The following is a 22192-nucleotide window of genomic DNA, read 5'->3' on the forward strand; positions in this document are numbered from 1 at the left end:
AGTTAATACAAAGGAAATTTATTGATTCTGATAATATGAAAAACAGTGATTATTTATTACCTTCATAAGACAATAAAACCGTTTCATTCTCTGGTTTTTTCATATATTTTTTTCAGGATTTTCGTATCATTGTAGTCCATAATTATTTTCTATTTTCCTCTATTTGTTTCATAATTTTTTTCTGTATATTTAGAAATGTACATGAAGATGTTTCATTTGTGATGAAATACATAATTAAAGTATATGAAAAACAGCACTAAAAAGTATCAACATAATTTATTTTATATCAACTATTTGAAAATTGAAAACTCACGTCGTTCGCTCTAACTCCAACTTTTTTTTATTAAAGCTAAGTGAGAAACAAGTTAGATACGCTTCTCTGACGACATTTACGGAGACTTCAATCAAACCTATTGCCAAACCTTGTCTCCAAGGAAAACAAATTTACTCAGCCTAGTCTCGTTATTTGTTGACTTCGCTTGACCTGAGTTCATATGCCTTTATTGAAAGAACGTTATATATATATAAAACTAATTCCGACGTCAGGCAGCTTAAATTTGTTGCCGTGACTCTTGGACACTGTTGGAAAAGTACGGTGTTGCTGATGTTCAAACTTATATTATATTTTGTGCTGTAATTGCATTTTTATTATATCTTCTCTTCAATTCCCACAACACCTTTCATAACGCTTAATAGCTGTATAAGAAATGTTTATACTTTAATATGTTTTGTTTTTGTTTCATCATCATAAATTTCACTGTACTAGTTTAATCTTTTAACTGATAATAGAACATCTGAATAAGAAAATGCTGTTAAGGTGGTTCTTACATTAATTTAGCTCACAACAATGTATGCATCTTTAGCTAACTCATCCGACTGTGTTGGAGCTATCTGTCAAGATCAAACTTGGCATTAGACTCAAGGTGATCCCGGAACGTCTTTATAAATATGGCGCATCACTACTCGTATATAAATTAGGTACATTGGGGTCTACAATGTGCACGAAGAAGGAATCCAAGAGTAGGTTATCAGGGTCTTTCGAATAAAATTTGATGTCAGATTTTATGTTCCTGTTACTCTTTGCATCTCAGGACCTCATGTTTGAAATTATGTTCATACCCTCGAATGGGTATTTGTTTCTAGTACGGATTATCCATAGAGTAAATAAAGAAGGAATTGAGAATGATGAGGAGTTTGATTTGCACAAGGCTTTCTATGAATCATAAGAGGGCCTTTAACCGTTTTTTTTTTGTCGAATATAGAGCTGCAAAGCAGACTACTTGTGCTTTTGCAAAATTCAATTTTTAGCATTAGCTTCATATATGCTTCTGAGCCACTGAGGTGCGAGGTTTTTGAACCCTGAGAGCACGGATGTTGTATGCTTGTTATCCAAAACTTGTGTCTACTTATAGAATTAATTTGTTTGAGTAGAATCGTTTTAAAAAAATGACTGTAGATACAGGACTTCAAATAATTATTTTGAAAATTTCAGTTTGTTTCCAATGCAAATGCATCAGACATGCTTACTGTACTCTAAATTTCATTAGTAAATCACATTTCTTTGAAAATAAAAGTCTCTAGTTTTATGGTTAAATATGGTATTTTGCAGTTCAAACGATTTATATTATTTACTAAAAGTTAACTAATAACACGTCAACGATATTAATAAACACCTTGCGATGACAGCCAAGCAGTGGATTTGGATTAATTACGTTTATCTAAAGTATAATTTTTTATCACATTTACCCAAAAAAAACGCAACTTTTATCCAAAGTTTGTATAAAATAAGTTGCACTGTGTCTTATTATCATTTTGGATTTATTTTTTATTTTAGAATCACGATGAAAAAATCTATTTTGATCAGTCATTTAAATTAAAAGGACGTACAAATAATACAATATAGTTTGACTGGTGAATATGGTTTTATTTATCACTCAATAAACGAGTGATGTTTATATCCAAAAACGGCTCGTTTTGGGTTGAGAAAATATTTTACATAGAAGGTCGAAACGTTGTTCGCTCTTCTATGTAAAATATTTTCTCAACCCAAAACGAGCCGTTTTTGCATATAAATTTCTCAACAAGTGGGTTTCTCGACATCACTGAAACGAGTGATGTACATTTTCCAATTGTACTTACTAATAACTTTTAGCTTGACTTCGTGGTAAATAGTTCTAGACCAACGGAAGTCCACTCGGCACCTATAAACTCCTGAATCTGAATCTTTGACAGGATCAATTCTTAGTACCGGTGGTTGAGTAGAAAGATCAAAGGTGGCACGAGGCCGAAGTTGATCTCCGACGAAATGAACAGCATTTCGAAGATTTCCTTTTCTGACATCCATAGTATAAACTGGTGTTTCAGATTCTTCTCTAAACCACATGATTAGTGAAATAGAAGTTTCATACTCGGGTATAGACACATTACACGGAATTAACGCCTGTCTTCCGGAGATAACTAAAAGTTCTTGTGAAACTGAAAAGAAAACATTTGAATAAATTTATGTGTTTCAGGGGGAAAATGTGATAGTAACGTTATCAGAAGATTACGCAAAAACTTAAATCTATAGCAAATGCGGCGTAAATATACTTAAGCATATATAAATATCTTTGTAAATTTCATATTACACAAATGTATCAAATACACAGGTTTATGTAATCAATTTGTAGAGGTTAAACAAACTGCGTTTAGTGCCCAAAGTTTGCTTAGTCACTCCATTTAAAAGATACTATTAATGTTTGAAATAAGAAAATATAATTGAAGGTAGAAAAATACTGTTGCATACATGGAAGCACACATATACATACAAAGGTAGATATAGTTAAAACAGAATAAATTTAATGGAATAACAATTAACATATGATATATAAAATAAATATGCACAAGTGACTAAAATTACTAATAGGAATGTTAAAGTACAGGCTTAGTTCAATATTATTCAGGTGTATTAGTAATTTTAAATCTAAACATTTACTTCACAACCGTTTACAAAAGTAACATGTAGAAGAGCATTTTTATTATGTCGATTTTTTAAAATTGACATACAATATTAAGCTATATTTAGAAGGTTATTTTCTCTCTTTTGAGTATGTGCTAAACAAGGGTGTTGGTTTATAAGAAAGCAGCGATGTAGTATTTGTTTTATAAGACCAGTAACTGGGTACTATTTCCATCAATAACTTTAACTCAGTACATTTGAAATAAACTTGTTTTATGCAATAATTTTTTTTATTTCTTGGAAACATTTCGTATGGATTACTCCTGAGTTTATGTTCATTTTATTAATTCAATAAACTAGATCGTTGATAGATGGTATCGAAGTGAATATACGTGACAAAATATAATGCATATTTTTCTTACATTATCTAAAATGAGCAGTTTAAACGTTTACTAGTGAAAGTATTTGTTGAAAATAATGCAAAAAAGTGTATTTTTATGTAAAACAGTAGACAAATTAAAATTTTTGTTTTGTATTGATTTTAATTCCGCGCAAAACTATTCGAGGGCTGTCTGCGCTATCCATCCATAATTCAGCAATTATAAACAAGAGGGAAGGCAGCTAGTTCAACAATACCTTGTGTCCATTTTTGGGCTACTCTCGTACAAACATATAGTGGGATTCACCGTCATATAATAACGTCCACACCGTTGTAAGGACAGGCATGTTTAGTGACGAAGATTCAAATCCATGAACCACAAAAAATATATATATTTTAGAAACAAGTATAATAGCATTAGGCTAAGCATTTTTTTACAAATCTTGACAAGAAAGTATTTTCTGACTTTGTATAAAATTACTTAAATCACTTTATCAGTAAACTTAAATTACAAAAGGTAATTTTGTTGATATTTTGTCGATTATGTGAAATATAAGCAACGTCAAATGGAAATGAAATAACATTAAGATATAGAAATTTTTATCAGTTTCAATTCCGAAACCTACTTAGTTAATTATTGATCTGTTATTATTTGTTTATCCTTTAGTCTTTGTATTAGCCCTCCAGTGGCAAAGTGGTGTGTTTGTGGACTTACACCGCTAGAAATCGGATTTTGATACCCGTGGTGGAAAGAGTAATTATAATCCTTTATGCACATTTGTGCTTAGTAACAATCAACGTCTTTGAACGAAACTTTTACTGCACCTATTTCCCAATATTCTATAAATTCTGCAGCTTCCACAAGAGTATATATGTGTGTGTGTGTATCTGTTGTTAACATTTCATGTGTTTAAAATCGTTTATCAAATAAGTAAGATGTGTTTAGTAATTTTTACTTGTTTTTAAAAACATTATAAAATATTTTCTTGCATAGGTACGCTAAAGGTTTACAAGAGGTAACTTATGAATTAGCAGAATATTCTATTGAAAATACACACCTGCCTAGAAATTAACTGCTGTCAAAAAACTTTGTGGTAAAGTTGCAGTTAATGAAACAAACTATCAGAAAAGTTTAAATAAGATGAAGTGGTTTGGATAATCAGGTTCCTTTCAATCTTAAGAAGACAACATGAGATTGAAGAAGACACATGAAGGTAGCGAAACTAGTTTCTATATTTTAAACTTATCTGACGGTTTGTTTCATTGACTGTGACTTTTCATTAGCTTTTGAACTGCAATAAAACAATACTGTATTATTAACTGCTGCTGTTAACTGTGTGAACTGTAACATCTTTCAATATGTTTCATAACTTAAAGCTCATAGTGTTTGTCTTTTGGTAAGCACAAAGCTACACAATAGGATATCTGTGCTCTGCCAACCACGGGTATCGAAAGCTGATTTATAGTGTTGTAAGTTACCAGACATATCGATGTGCCAATGGTAGGCGCAAGGTTTTAGAATGCAGAACTTCATACTGTCTCTTTAGTTGCACTTACTTTACATAGTCATAAATAACCTGCATTTCTAGATTTTATTCTCATCAGTTCTAATAAATTGCATGACCTATGACTTAGCAAGTTGTCTAGATAGCGTCTAATGTTTCTGATGATATTGCTATCACGTTAAATTTACAAGGTGAACACGTTATATTTCACGCTACACGGTTTCTAAGGTTGTTAAGCAGGTATACGTTTTTTCATTTTTAGTAAATTTGTTTTTTTCTTAGAGGTTACACGTGTTTAAAAATAAAGTGTCAATATATTTCGTATAGCACTATATACGTTTATGTAGAGAATATTTTGATGCTCTGAATGTTGAATAAGGTTGAAATTGACTTCCATGATTAACGTATACTCATAATGATTGTATTGGTGGGTAACAATAAACGTACAAAAGAAAAACATAATTAATGTATAATTTATTAAAATAATGCTTTGAAATTCCTATGTGTTTTTTGTTAATAAAATTGGTCTGTCTTTATAAGAAATGCTTTAATTCAAATCTTATTTCATACGCATATACACTCACACGCATATATAATATTGTATTTCAAGGTGAGCAACAAGTTGGCCAAGTATCTAAATATATAATTTCAAGTTTTAGTAGAAAGCTCAATGTCATTAAAAAAAGAATAAGTGTACTCGCTATGTTTTAAGGATTTACTATTACGTTATAAAATAAAGATATGCAAAGGACGGATTCAAAATAATATAAATTTGCGATGTATCTGTACTAGTGTAAGGCTGTGGAGAAAGCATACATTCTGCAGAAGAATAAAAGGTATTTTTGGTTTAAGTCAGTCCCGTTTATATACAGTTTAATACTAAGTATTACGCTAGTGTTTTATTGTTTTAATATAACGTAAATACATATAAGATGCAATCAAATAAAATTCGTTAAATTGATTTTTCTGATGATACTTTTTGTTATAATATTTTTTTTAATTCCTATAGGTGATTATTAAATGTATCAAGGTATTTTGATTTATATGAATTATTTTCCTTAGACACTAACAACGAGTATTTAACCATATACAAAGCTTAATTAACGTAATTAAATGTCAAATAATATAAGAATGAAATTTAAAGAAATAATGATTCTTGTCGAGCTGCAGGAAACTTAAATTTGTCACAAACAGTGTTTGTTGTTAATAGGCCCCTCACAAGCCAGTAAGGAACATTATTGTCGACAAATACAACAAGAACAACTACTCAAATTGCTTAATTTAAAATCAAATATTTTGGACATTTTCATTGTCATAAAAGGCATTTCCCGCATTCTTTTAGCGTTGGGGCTGCGGAAAGTGACTTGAAGTGGTAAAGTAACTGAAATCCTGCAGCTGCTTTCAAAGTGTTCCTGCCTGTTTATCCTACTTCTGACTTCCGTGATGCTTCGACCTACCCTGATGAATCTCAGATGAAGTCGTTTGTATCTCATTTGAAAGCTAAATATAAAAAAGTTGACAGGAGAAGCATAAAATGTTGACAATTGTTTAATAATGTGAGAATGTGGTTTTATTGATATATACTGTATTTACTCCCATAAAGTAGACCTTAATACTAGCTAATATGGAGACTTGAGGATGCTGTATTTCAATTAAAATTGTATAATTTAACAAATGAAAATTTGTCTCGAAAAGATAGTCCGAAACCATTCTCTTTGGGAGTTTGAATTCACTTTAACATTCAAGAAATTGCAGCGTAAAGAAATTCCTTGGCTCCAGAGAGGCGTGTTAAAAATTTATATTGTAAAAACAAAATTGTATGAGGGAGTTTGAAACATTAGTCGAGAAGCAAATGTTTAGCTTATAATTCATTATAATTCAATAATATTTTTGTTATAATGTTAGGTTCTTTACAGAAATAGGAAATTTATTATATTAGCATAATTTAGAAATTTTGTAGAATGAAATGTATAGTTAACTTTACTAAAAAGCTAAACCTCAAATTTCCTTACAGTCCCCCGCTGGTACAGCGGTAAGTCTACTGATTTACAATGCTAAAATCAGGGGGTTCGATTCTTCTCGGTGGACTCAGCAGATAGCCCCATGTGGCTTTGGTATAAGAATAAACACGCACACTTCATTACTATAGTAAGTTAACATGTTTACCTCATACAAATTATCTATCAGTAATATATATATATATACATCATTATATCCCCAATAGCACAGAGGTATGTCTGTGAACTCATACTGCTAGAAACCGGGTTTCCATACCCTTGGTAGGTAGATCGCAAATAGTCTCTTGTGGTAAGTTTCACCAACAAATGCACATTCACATAGGTATTTTTATACATGAAGCTTAAAAATTATAGATCTGATTTATTACACAATTTTGAAGCGATTTAGTTAGAAATTTACATATAAACCTTTAATAACTTCTTGCTTTTATTATCCAACAGAAGGAAATATAAAACAAGCATTAGCTACAGAGGCTTTCTGTAAACTGCAGATTTTTGGAAGTAGTTTTATAGCCATAGCTGTTTGCGCCTAATTGACAAATATAAAATGAACTTACCGTTATGCTGACAGTCTGTGACAGGAAGAAGAACAATTAAATAGAAAATCAACTGCCAGTTTATTAATTCCAAACGAGAATTACCCATCAGCCATCCACACGCACTTCCAAACTAAATTTAAATGAAAGACATATTTATAATAATATAAATTCAAATATTTAGACTTATGTTCATATGTTACTTCATTATTAATCAGAGTTTTATAATAAATATTAAAAATATAGTAATACCAAAACGAAAATCTTAAGTACGGACTTTTCGGAACATCTTCAAATTCCATCATCAGGTGTAAAAACTCAAAAACATTTAGTTCACAATTTACTAACTACGAAAACACCAGTGTTTTTATTTGATAATTATTATCATTCTGAAGATGTTGATATTTATAGTTAAGCCTTTTTAAATAATATTTTATCTCAACAACGTTATTTATTAAACATGAGTATGCCAATCGTTTTATCGTACATTTCTTTGTATTGTTAGCATTTAAATATATATTTTTTCTAAACTGTTTATAGGGCTGAATCCTAAATAGAGGCAGAAATTTATTGGTTTATAGTAGAATTTGAAGCTCCCGGAATATGTTTTAATAAAGAATAAACGCTTCTTATTTATTTCAAAATAAAATTGTATGTCAGAAACACATTTTAAAGTACAAAAATATCGTATCATTGTAAGATAACAGTCATCAAAAACATTTTTCAGATTTTCTTTAAAAGAGTTAATATTACAGATTTGTTCAAAACACTTCGACTCTCATAAATATTTCCCTTAAAAGAAAAACAAACAAGCACTTAGTACATGCAAATTGAGTATCAGTTGCTGTTCCAAAAATTTGTTTATATATATTATCCCTTATATCAAGTAAAGCTCTAAATTATCATCTTCTTATCACTTGAGTATAATAAGACTGGATAATAATACCGGCATACCTGTTATAACATACATATACATCTATTGATATTTATCAAAAATAGCATATAAAGATACAATAAAACATGTTTTATTTTTAATTTTTAGGTAGTAATTTACTTCTAAAGTTTTTATTCTCATCTGAACTGTTTGGTGCTATAAGAATAGTGCCTTTAGCAAGTATTTGTAATAATAACAATTAGTTCTATCATTTTTGTAATACCAGTATAATTGCATTTCTATATGTATTGTTTAACCAAAGGTATATTGATTTGTCATTTTACAAAAATGTATTTCTTTTTTTGTGTAAGTATCAGAAAATCTTACTTATGCTTGTTAGGAATTTTCTACCACAGATACATAAAAAACCTCTATGAAAGCTTAGCACTGATTTTCAAATGATAGACTAAAGAGAATGGAACAAGTGAACCACCAAATATTTGTTGAATAGCGAGGTTTATTTGTCCCTGTTATATCACACTGAAAGACAAAAGGAGGGATTTTTTGTGGAAATAGAACGCACACCATTATCTCTTAAATTTACAATCCTGGCATGCTAACCACTAGGCCATTCCTAGTCCATTCTATTTATTTATATAAATAAATAGGTCTATATATGTTATATAGACCTATTAGAATTATTTAGAATCAGCCCTTGAAAACAAATCTATGTGAGGTATTTGGTTAAGTGCTTAAAAATCATATTATCATAACATATCCATCTAACTTTATAATCTCTCTAAATGCATATATATATATATTAAACTTTTCTAAAGCTTTTCTTTAATTATTTGATATATATTATTATTGAATTGATTTTAAAATCATGCAGTTATTATTTTTGTACAGTTAGAAATCACATTCCAATTCAATATTTTCGTTTGACAAGTTGATAACTCACTTTTTTTAAGGCATTAAAAACTATTAGTTTTGTTCACTGAAGTAAAAGTAAAGTTTCTTTGTATTTTATTTAAGAAAATATAGGTGGAGAAAAATGGAAAATTTACAAATAGCATGTTAGAAATATTACCAATATCTCCTTTTCAGATGATAATGGTAATCTTGAACGTATTATTTCAAACCCTACAAGAGACGTATTTCAGATATAACTCTTTCATACAGTCTCAAAGAAATGATTTTGTGAAATGAAAAATACTTGAAAAACTTAGAAGGAATATTAATTAGTAAATGTGTAAAGTAGTTTTAATAAAATTTAGGAAGGCTTATAAAAATATTTTAAATAAATCTGAAGTACTGGTATAAAATCCAATAAATTAATAATTCTATATATAAAAGTTATAAACGACAAGACACTTTCGTTTTATAAAAGATGGATTGGCTTGGATTTCGCACAAAGTTACTCTTGGGTTATATGCGCTAGCCGTCCTTAATTTAGCAGTGTAAGACTAGAGGAAAGGCAGCTAGTCATCACCACCCACCGCCAACTCTTGGGCTATTCTTTTACCAACGAATAGTGGGATTGACTGTCACATTATAATGCCCTAACGGCTGAAAGGGCAAACTCGTTTGGTGTGATGGGAATTTGAACCCGTGACCTTCAGATTAGGAGTCGAGTACCTTAACCACCTTGCCATGTCGATCCTTATAAAATATGTGCGCTGTGTAACAAAGTAACAAAGTAAACGTCAAATAATTGAAAATTTAATTTACTGTTTATACTACGTTTGTACTGAGAAATTGAATAGAGATTGTGTTTAGACTTGGAAGAGATGTTAACCATTACTGACTTAATGTTCAACAGTAAATCCTAGATTTTATATTGTTTATTATGCACATGTTGTGTTTCACTAACGTATGTTATTCTTAATATTCAACAGTAAATTCTAGATTTTATATTGTTTATTACGTATAGTAAAGTTAAATCGTCATAATAAAGCGTTTAATTCTTCAATGATAAATATTAATTTTGCCTAAGTGATGCTTGTCATGATAATCAGTTTTTTAACAGAAATTCGATTGTATTTGATATTAAAAATTCGAAAGGACTGCAATTTTAAAACAGAAGAACTAGTGTCAGAAGAAGCTGCCGGATGACGGACGTACGGATTTTATAACCTCGCGAGTATGATCGAGGTCAGAAAGGGAAAAAACATTTTTATGAGAAATGGGAAGGTGTAAGACTAAGTACTTACAACACATTTTTCGTTTCACCTAACTGGCAGTCTTTGCTTCACGTTGTGTTCCGTGAAATGGTTACTTGACAAACAATGTTGACTAATAAATTCTAAAAGTTGTTGACTCAACAATATCGAATAAGAAACCATAACAAACTGGAAATTTATAAAAGTTGCACGTACAGTGGTCGAAAGATAGGTCAGGTAAATAAAGGAACGAACAATATTTTAGAATGAGAATTAGATACGGGCATGAAACGGATATAGACACTCTAAAGAATGTCATCAAGGTAGATTTTACCGTTTGTGGTTCAGCAAAAACAAGTCTGACGAGAAGCTAATTTTGGATATCGTATGAACAGCTTGAGGCTACCAAGGCTTTGCTTCACACTAGTCTCTTTTAACTGAAAAGGTTTGACTTGCTATCAAGTATGGAAGAACACCTTAAAAGTCTACGATGCAGTTTCGAATGTACAACAGGGAGGCGAAATACTCTTTTAATCGGTTGTCAAAATAGAGAGAGAATGTTTCTAGCTTGTTAGTCTGTATACTTAGGAGAATAGAAATAAATAATTTTATTTCATAAAATATTTAAATTAAAGGTCTAGTCGACGTCCCTCTATTATTTATTTAAGTATCAAATATAGACCACATATTAAAATACGACGATATAATCGCGACATTTTCCTTAAATAAAAGTTCAACCACTTCTTGTCTCCTTTCTTGTTAAATACCATTTCACCAGTTGCCGACGTCATTCTTTGGTCACTGAATAAGGTAAATGTTTAATGAACGCGTTAACTACCATTGAAATGTAATAAACATTACTGTTTATGACATTTTTCAAAGGTAATGCATATAGTAGACCAATGTATCACAGTGTTTATAAACATGTGGTCTAAACCTGAGAGGTAAATGTAATGAACAGAAATAAACATTTGGGAAACTCTGACTTATGGATTCCCAAACTTTGTTTGCCCACTTCCTTGAATATGTTTCAGGTTATGACGACCCATTCCCACTCACATACATACAAACAAATAAAGGAGTAATACGTAATAGCAAATTAATGCATATACTCTAAAATATCTGTTATCGTAATATTTTATATAACATCCCAACTCCCTTAAAATAGTCTTGTGACCCTTTTTGGGGTCAGGACCCCAGTTTGATAAGCGTTGCACCAGTTTATCACTGGTGAAGAACATATTTTATTATAAAAATGTTCACAGTTTCTAATTAATTAAAAAAATCTCACCTAGTATAATTCTAATGCATATGCTCTTATTTTAATACCATGTTTAGTACCTGCCTGCTGTATTTTTCTAAAATTATTTCAGAATTGTCAGGTGAAAGTCTGAATATAAGAACTCATAAACCAAATAATTTGTATTTGTACAGATGGAAAATTAATATAAACGTTTCGCTATTAAGCTGTTTACTTCTTTATAAAAATAATTACTTATACAACTTTTAACCTATCTTAATACAAATAAAATATTAATATAAACGTTTCGCTATTAAGCTGTTTACTTCTTTATAAAAATAATTACTTATACAACTTTTAACCTATCTTAATACAAATAAAATATTAGGGCTGACTGTGTATGTGTGTTCTATATCAAAGTCACACCAGCAAGGAAGCAAACCACTCATTCAACTTGTGGACTTACCGCTGTCCTATCTGGTAACGTTAGAGATGCTTCATGAATATCGAAGTTAGGAGTGTAACTAACTAACTGTAGTGTAGCTACAGTTGTAACATTTTATTTTGAGATAGCTTTACAAAACATATTATTGCACTAAATGCTTTCATAAAGTAAACAATGATAATTTCGTAAATAAAATTAATCCTCTGTCTTGTTTCTCTGCATAGAAAGTTTTACATCTTCACGAATAAATAATTATTATAAAGTTGGTCTTATTGTAGACAGATGTGTGTTTTAATTTTAATCTGTATACAGATGTGCGCGCGTGCGTGTGCAAAGAAAAGCCTTTACTTTTCACTCTGGATAATCAGAATGTTCATTTTTTTTTCACTGAACGTTTCTCGGACTCAAAAGCAGCAGCTGACGTTTGCTCATTCATCCACTCCCATAAAACAAACATTCATTGAGGTCGAGAACTGACTGCCAAGATTAACTCTCCTTTATTCCTAAGTAATATCAGTTTTGTTTTTCCCACCTCATAGCTCAGTATTTTGTCTATATTTCCTGTGCGACTGTTTTCATAAAGCTTAAGAAGTGTTAATTGTTTGTTTGTTGTGTTATACGGCTTCGAAGAAATAATACTCCGCAGATAGCAAAACAAGATAAAATATATTGAAATATTAGGATATGCTGATTTAGAAACACTACTTAAATCTTCAGATCATATGGGTAGACAATTTATTTTATTGGAAAGATAGAAGTATTCATTAATGTCAGAAAAATAGCAGACAAAGTCAGCTTTAATATACCATTTTTAAAATATTTAACCTTTTAAAAACACTACTGAGAGCAGCTTCAGTAATCGTATTTAATAAAGATTATTTTAATTTGAATACTATTCTCGTAAAAGAAATAAAAGCATTTATACGTAAATGTATAATAAAAAAGAATTTTTTTCAGTAAAAGTCAGCTCAGATATTTATTGTTTTACATCACAACAAGTATAAGCTAATTTTGTAGCATACTGCTAAAGATGCAAGTTTAGGAGCTATGGGAGAATGTTTAACATCAATATATTTGATTCAGTGCAAAATCACGACTGTTTATGAAAGGTGCTATGTGTTGCATCATGGCTTGATGTGTATATATAATAACAATTCCAACTAACAGCATTTTTATTAATGGTTACTAAATCTTTCCACAACGAAACACTCCTATATTCTTTATGGAAAAGGAAGAACTCGGGCACCATATTATTAAAGAATAGGGATACTCTTCGAATTATCTTTCCTAACTAATCTGGAATGATATTTTCAAAAGGATGTCGCTACAAAAAGAAGTTGTTCGACCTAAGAAGCTATGTCGTTCACCATGACCTTTGATACCAAAGAGATCATAAAACTTTCCAGATACTCCTGAAAATCTTCTGTTGTTTTCAGACGAAGATGAAAATTGTTACTGCACCAATTTTATTCGATTATTCTAAGTCACGTGGTGAATATTTCATGAAAATTTACCCTGTAAGAACTATTCAATGTAATCTTTGTATTCGACACCCGCAGTGAATAAAGGGTATATGGAAAACTTATAAAGTTGGGTGGGTTAAGAACGATCTTGGAATACAATTTTACAATAAAAATTACAGTGTCAAGTAGCAGTGCATGATCATCTTCATGAGGCAAAGCACAACTGAGTTTGATGGAAATAATTTTAAAGACACTCTGAGACATAGAACAAGGTTCTTGTGAAATGCAATTAACTTCTCTACTATAGTGCATATATATAAAACCTTTTGAATTTTATTAATTTAAAAAGTACAACTGGTTCGATATTTTAATCATCTAGATAAATGATAAATTGTTCCTGAGTGCATAGTAGTAGTATTTCTAAAAATAATAACAAGAACCCAAACTGTGAAATGTTCCTGGGTGAGCAATTAAACTAAATGTTTCTTTACGCAACTAGAAATAAGTTTTGATTAAAAACGTTTATGTGTGTATGTACATATTTACTTGCAAACGCGTCATTGACATGTAATGGTTTACCTATCCAGATAATTTCCTTGCTATGATTTTTGTCACATTAATAACATTTGTTTCATTTTAAATATAAAACATACATAATTTACATAAACATATAGATTATGCCTTTAGAAACATAATCCGTACTACCTATTCAAATCTATATTCAATAATTAAACTAATTAATCGTGCTATCAGAGAAAAGCCTGCTTTAATAAAGATTCTGTACAGAAACGTTTAAGAAAATGTACAAACAATTACATTCATGATGCTATAATAATTTTCATAGCATTGCTAATAATAAAATCAGTACCTCTAGAAATTAGTAATTTATTTTCAATACCACGTCAAAATCAGGAGGAAAAAAAGATATAAATTGTTAAAACAGCTGTGACATTATATTTTTTTATATCTAACAATAGTATGTATGAATTTCTTTTATCAGTATGTAAATACCAGTTTATGAATGTTTTTGAAGCAAAATTCAAGTAAACTATTACACAACAATTGATGTCATTCAGATGGTGATTCCCCATTGCTTTGTATTATAAAAATGAAAAGCAGTAGAGTAATACATGGTATGTGAAGGGTATAAAACCCAACTATAATTTTTGATATTCAAGTTTACGCCCTTCTATTCATGTTTCATAACCACGAGTAAAACGTTGTTAGAATGTCATAAGGTCATTTTTTAAATTAAACTATAATCGCCTTTTGGAAAAGCAGTTGTGAGATTTACTTCTATGAATGTCTTCGATTTAAACTCTACTGCAACTCTGCTAAGATATTTTTATCACTTATGTCACATTTAAGTAATTACGGCAAAATTTTTAGCTGGATAAATTATTACATCCTAGGTTATTCTAAAATAAACAAAGTTAGCGAATTACGTTAAAATCACGATGATGATAAAAACACGTATAAAATGCCTAAAATAGTGTACTGTGGATGTATTTGAATAGACAAGCAAAAAACATGTTTCATTAAAGTCTTGTGTAAATTATCGGTGTTTTTATTCTTTCGAAGGAATGTTTAATGCCTTAAGCCAAATTGTGAGTTTATAGCGAAGAATGCCCATCGCTTAACTCTTTAATGACATTTAATGGTTTATGTATATCGTTTCTTTGTCTTTCTTGTTAGAGTACATATACATATTTATTTTAAAACGTATACTTTCGTATATCTGCAGTGTCATTATGACAGTGGAAGTTATACATCAGTTTCATTTCAGGGTAATAGTTTTCTCGTACATTAGGAACCAAATGACTGATATATGAACGCTTGAAGCGAATACTGGATACGTAATGTGCTTTACTAATGAGTTCACTGCTTACAGCATATTGATTAAAACAATTTACGACTAACAAGCGTGGGAAATATTTCTACCTGAACTATGAAACCTTACTCTTAACCTTTAAATTAGAATACTTTGAATTTTATTATTTCTTTTGTAACTATGAAAACGTCGTAAAACTTTTGAAGTAAGAAAACTCGGGCATTTGTCCTCAGGGCAGTTGGTGTTTATAGTAACATTACATAAGCTTGAATGTAAAGCATCCATTGTCGTGTACATAATAATTTATCATAAGAGATTAAATTACTTATTCTTCTCTGTTAGCGTGATAAAAGGAGAGTATTCATTATATTTGATGGTAAAATTTCAAAGAGAAAAATTTGTTTGGTGAAACATCAACGTTAATGAAGCAAGCATATCTACATATCTCAATGAACTACACTAATTAGAAATATTTAATACGTATGAGTAAAATGTATTGTGTATTTTTGTATGTTTTCTTGAAGTTAAACACAAAGTTTTACAATGGTATAGGCCCGGCATGGCCAAGTAGTTAATGTGACGGTCAATCCCATTATTCGTTGGTAAAAGAGTAGCCCAAAAGTTGGCTATGGATGGTGATGAATATCTGCCTTCTCTCTAGTCTTACACTGCAAAATTAGGGACGGCTAGCGTAGATAGTACTCGTGTAGCTTTGCGAAAAATTCAAAATAAACCAAACAACAATGGGCTATCTGTGTTCTGCCAACCACGGGTGTCGAAATCCGAATTATAGCGTTGTAAGTCCGCAGACATGCCGCTCTGCCACTTGGGGTCATATTGTATATCTTCATAGCCTACTATGTGCTCTTTCTTGAATTTTATTTTATTAACCTTGCCTGCAACTAGAATCAGTTACAGCTGCATAATTATTCTAGTCGTAGAATACAAGATTATAAGTACTGTGTAACATAGGATCGGGTATTTCATGCTTGGGTTTAATTAAATTTCAACCTCGTAAAAGTAATAATAAATTTTTGGCAAAGTGATCACGAATTATTCTATTTTTCATACAGTACACAACTAGGAATGTGATAATTTGATAGTTTCGTATTACAGCATTCCCTAATTTCAAAATGCCATATAAATTTTCATTGACAAGGTAGCTTTCAAATATATATATATATATATATATTTACGTGGACTTCTTCAAAACGTTATATTAAATCCATTTTCTTTGAATTCCAGTCATTAAATCAAATAGATTTCTACTGGTGAAATTTGTAATTTCTAATACCTCAAAATATTTTTCCCCAAGTTAAAAATAACAGTTATTTTAGTAATCGTAATTCATCATTTCAATAAAATATAACATTCTTAAAATAATAATTGAAATATGTAAATATATGAGTGTATTGTATATTCATGTATTTTTCATATAAATGCTTTCGTTACAGTGTCAGATAATCAAAATTCTTTTGGATTCTATATAAATTATATTACGAAAAAAGTAAGTTAAGAATATGGTTTTATATTTACTTAACCATCTTTTATTAATAATGTTTCTTATCCCTATTTATAGGAAATAAACATGTTTACTAAAAACCAACAGTTAAGAACATAATATTTGTAATTACTCATGGAGACATAATTCGCATACTTAGACACATCTTATAAGCGTATCTTTTAGCTTCTCTATAAGACATCACTTGTAAATTTTTATTGTTACCATATTAGATTTTTCATTAAAAATATAACTTTTTAATTATTGCTGTCAACAATGTGCAAAGTGCACCATAAAACTGTTAAAATGAAATAAAATTAGTTTGAAATTTTGAACTAAAATCCAGAAATTATGTGACAAGAAATGTGGAGAATCGTATCTTACGTTTCTTTCTTGTGGTGGCAATCAGTACGGTCCTATCTGACTGAGCATTACAATTTCCTCTTATGTATCATTAATCCTGGGAAAAAAAATGCACAACATCGTAAGAAAAGAACTGCTGTGTTATAGGTTTTCACATGTAGGGTATAAGGTAGAAACAATCAATCACAAGAGCAGTCGATATACTGAGACAACTGAAAACCTGCTTCACGTGCCTACTCGTTGTGAGTGACCTTGCTGTTTAGGAGCTGCTCTCAGCACTCTTCCCTCATTGTGTGTCACGGGACATTTCATTTCTGTTTGCCCGTGGGTAGGATGCTTTTCTCGAGATGGCGCTTCAGTATACTCAAATGAAGATATAATATCTTAATATATCGTATTAGCTGCAAGAAGGAAAGACTTAAGCGAAAGAGGTTCGTGCAAGCAAGAAAAACAAAACAAAGTAAAACAGAAAAAACACGTTCATTTATATATATATATGTAAATGATCATCATATTATCTTGCATTTCCAATCATGTGCCATCTTAATTTGAATATACATAAATGGAGTTGAACGTTATTTAAAAAATGCTTATTAATTAACTCCTATAATACATTTGGCAAAAATATAATATTGGTTTAAAACGTTTCGATGCTTCTACAGAAAATTATCTCACAAATCCTAACTCTTTACGGCAAAATAAAAATAAAATAAAATTACAATACATAGCTAATATCAATATACTTATATGAATATATATTTTGACTGCTAATTGTTAAAAGTCTTTGTTTAGAAATGAAACTTCCAATAAAAAATAAATTTAAATAATAAGCTACATAGATTATAGCATATTTTAAAATATGCCATTAAACATAGTTGTAAGTAATGACTTACCTCTCATCATTATTGGGATGAAATAGCCGTATCCAAGAGTTTTCCAGGGTGCACTCAACCTCAGACTTTTCCATCGAAAGTAAAATTTAACCAAGGAATTAGCTGTCTTATATGACAGTTTCCATTAATTTTCATCCGCGTTTAGACACTTAAGACGCCATAGGATCTGACGTTTTTGCATCCACGGCTGTAACGTGTGGCTTATTGGCTACAGTCCGTTCGTGAAGCACAGCATTGAACTTTCTATAAATTATTGAAAGATATGATATTAAATGAGCGGATATCTTTTTCAATGTTACCGAGTGATTTATTTTTTTACAAACTGTACGACTTTGATCATTAGCGTATCTAGTGACAGCAACTTTGAGTATAAGAAGACGTGTTGAAATATAATATTATCATAGTACTTGTGCTACAGTTATACCCTGTCTGAAGGTACCTAAACAAGCTTTTATAGTGCATTTTAAAACTAGCCAGCTAGCCATCTTGAGCAGCTACTGAGCTTACAACCTCTACCCCATGGAGTCACATTCATATGCAGTGAGGGAGTGTCAAAGAGTTTCAACCAAATACTTTTTTTAATATGCTGTATTAGATAATGCATATATAAATAAGGTAACAGGAGTATCTACAAATAACATTTCTATGTTTTTACTGTTAAATAAAAAAGATCACTATCCGAGTGCCATGTTTTCTGACACGTACATTGAACCTTCTGAATAACTTTTCGTTAAGGAAAAAAAATAAATAAATTTTCTTTTAAAAACAATATTGGAATATCTGCTGTGTCCACCGAGACAGCCCATCGTGCAGTTATCTTAGTATCAACTAATAGGATAGAAAATTAAATTAAACGAATAGATCTAAAGTTAAATCCCTCCTTGGGATATAGATTTTATAATTTATCTTAGCACTTGTTGAAACGTTTCTTAGCTTTACGCTAATATTAATTGAGGAACTTCTGAAGAAAAGCAAAGTAAAATATACAAAATAAAAGGTTAACCAAACTACACCTGACATGTTCATTGCCGACGTTGCCTGTACTTGATACCAAAGTTCTTGAAGTAGGCTGGTATATGACAGACATAGTAGAGGTCCAAGCACTATTTATATACTTGTTTTCATGAACAAGTGTCACTTTGTAAATTAGAGTAAGTAGGTTAATTCTAACAACTGTCAATATAAATTAAATAATTTACAAATAGGAATAATGGTAATAATAAATGACGGTATTATTTAATTATTTATTTTTGGTCACGATTATTTATTATCATTTCATTTTAAAAAAATAACTTTACTGTCCATTAAAATTGCTAGTAAACCAGGATTCAACAGATTGTGTTAATGTTCATATATTCGAAATTAATAGCAATTCATTATTTAACTCTCATAAAACAGACTTGAGAAAAACAATACTCTCTGAAACTTCTATTATTACGTGGAAGATGCATGATGCAGTTTAATTAGGTAGCATGTGACACAATATATATTTGTTGTGCACTTTTATAGATTGTTTGTTGCGAAACACACAACTTCACAATAAACTGTCTATAGTATACCCACCAAGGGGATCGAAATCCGCTTTTTAGCGTCATAAGTCCTCAGATATACTACTGATAAAATGGGTGGAGGCGTAATTGTGTAAAAGTTAGCGTTTAAAATTATCTTTAGGAAATGTATAATATTTTAAAGTCATATTTTTTCTTCTCTATATTATTTAAACAAATACAAAGGATGGAAACAAATGGCTTAATTTATGATTACGAGAAAACCCACTTGTAGAGAAAATAATGTGTGTAAAAACGGCTGGTATGGGGTAGGGTAGAGAAAGCACTATGTAGAGGAGCGAACAATGTTTCTACATAGTGCTTTATCTACCCATAACAGCCGTTTTTACACATAAATGGCTTAATTTGCTGATTAGTGTTCTGTTTATAAATTTATGGTATAATATTAATATCAAGTGAATAAGTATTATGTTTTAGTTTATCACTTCGAAGTATAAAACTTGTATTTTGATTTAAAAAAACAGTCTTAAAATTATATAAGAGTTTTCATTTGTTAGTAAAATGAATTGCACGAATGGTTATAACTTATAGTTAAGAGTAATGTAGTGATACAAAATCTCACATGTGCTAATTCAGTAAAGTACTGTGATTGATATTAATATTAAAACACATCCTACAGGTCATTTCAAAGTGTTTTGGAATGAATTTCTAAATTCTAGTTCCTTTAACTCATACGTAATTTTATTTTGAAGAGTAGAATACAGATGAAAATTTTTAACTTCAAACATGTCATATCATTGAGATATTAAATCTGTGTCTTCTTTTTAACTCTTCAAATAAAATGTAAGTGAAATATCTTTTAGTTTGAAAGTTAGTAACAAATGTAGATAAAAACCAATACATATTATTACAAATTACTTTTTAATGATTGTATAAAAAAAACTTCTAAAGTTTAATCTTACACCTCTGTTCAAATAAATAAAGCGAACATTTGGTTTTCACTTGATCATGAAAACGTTTTTTCAACATACAATCATTAAAAGTACATTAAAACTAATAATTATTTTGTTTTTCGATGCCATATTTAGTATATATAAAGAAATGTAATTGTATACAAACGTAAATGGTGCAATATCAATTAAAACTAAATTTTCCAGTGACACAAACCGAATGGAAAATATCTACGCTAACGTTAGGTGATTAAATATTATTATTTATTAGCTATACACTTCAAGTGGGATGTGTGAATGAAATAACATCTGACGCTCGGCAAGGAATAATACATTATTAATTAGGTTTATTTTATAATAGTTTTTTTCGATAAACGATATATTGTTTAGTATAAAAACTTCATTAGTTTCAGTTAAAATTAGTTAATTATGGTGTATACATTTTTGTACGTTTAAAGTATCAAATTTATTGCTGTTTATATCTATTCTGAAAATATCAGCTGAAAATTTCGATTCAATTTCAAAGGATAATGAATACTTTAATAAAAAAGTCCGCATTTCTTTTTTTTAATTGTGTTTTTCTGCTAAAGTAAGATTTATATTTAAGTTTTAACTTCATTGCGTGTTAAATTGTTTTTTCGCAGTTATTATATTGTTTCAATTTTTGGTAGCGTCGTATATTTTTACACTTCTTAAATTTTATTTAAAGCTGTGGCTTTAATTTTCACTGCAATTGGTAGTGTTAAATTTCATTTATCAGTCTGATTAATTAGCATATACATTTGTGTGTGTAATTCCGAAACCTCTAACTGGCTTGCTGCAACGCTTGTATCTAATTATGATCTAAACTTTGCCTGAATGATATTTATATTATATACTTTTTTCATGATACCAACTTACGTTGCCATATCGTCTGTATTTTTAAGTTATGAGAGAACACGTTTATACCTCCAACGCCCTTAATAGAAAAACCAGTTCCAACCCTTTCCTAGAAACAACACTTACCCAGATCCTGCTAGCGACTTACTCTCTGAGTAAATGAATCACGATGTAAGCAGGACCATTAGGAGACCTTTCCGAGCATGAATCGTAAGACCTTGAACGATAGCAACCTATCTAACAATTTAAACTACGGACTGGTTGGCTTGTCGTTAAAAATGATAAACTTTCACCATGCAAATATAATGAGTATGTCTTGTGACAGTTCTACAGAATAAGTAACGGAGTTTTTTGTATTATATATTGGGAATAGGCTTTACAGGTAGTACTATGAAAAAAACGTTAATAACGGATTGTTTGTTTGTTTGTTTTAATTTCGCGCAAAGCTACACGCTTTAACCCACCTGACCCTGCCGGGCCCCTTAGTAACTGAACTAAACAACAATAAAATAGAACTTTGTGGTCAGTTTGGTGTTTAGAATTACAAGGTAGTCCAGACTCACGAGATTTGGTGGTGCAACTGTCAACGAATTCGCTGCTTAAACGTGTTAGTAAAAAAAAAGTAAAGCTATAAAGTGATTTGAAATGAGTGTCGTCATGGCTAGTCTAGAATGAAAATTAAATGACTGCGGAGAGTCTGAAATATT

At 30.2% G+C, this 22192-nt stretch overlaps 1 protein-coding gene across 10 annotated transcripts in view; it reads right to left on the reverse strand.

Moving 5' to 3' along the window:
* The window catches only part of LOC143237753 (protein turtle-like), a 36231-nt gene extending 18664 nt beyond the window's left edge, over window positions 1-17567 (reverse strand). For 4 of the 10 annotated variants that reach the window (XR_013020240.1, XR_013020241.1, XR_013020234.1 and 1 more), the window contains exons 1-4: window positions 17277-17566; window positions 7398-7509; window positions 3575-3592; window positions 2140-2475 (exon numbers count right to left, since the gene is read on the reverse strand). Coding sequence is in view for 1 of the 10 variants with exons in the window: in XM_076477315.1 (XP_076333430.1) it covers window positions 2140-2475; window positions 3575-3592; window positions 7398-7485 (442 nt within the window). In the remaining 9 variants the exon portion in view is untranslated. Of the gene's footprint in view, window positions 1-2139; window positions 2476-3574; window positions 3593-7397; window positions 7510-10463; window positions 10616-17276 lie in introns of those variants that run through there. The other 6 variants (XR_013020238.1, XR_013020235.1, XR_013020239.1 and 3 more) reach the window with 6 other exon arrangements.
* Window positions 17568-22192: the final 4625 nt, after the last annotated feature.

The sequence above is a fragment of the Tachypleus tridentatus genome, chromosome 13 (assembly GCF_004210375.1).
Source record: "Tachypleus tridentatus isolate NWPU-2018 chromosome 13, ASM421037v1, whole genome shotgun sequence".
Taxonomy (NCBI): domain Eukaryota; kingdom Metazoa; phylum Arthropoda; class Merostomata; order Xiphosura; family Limulidae; genus Tachypleus; species Tachypleus tridentatus.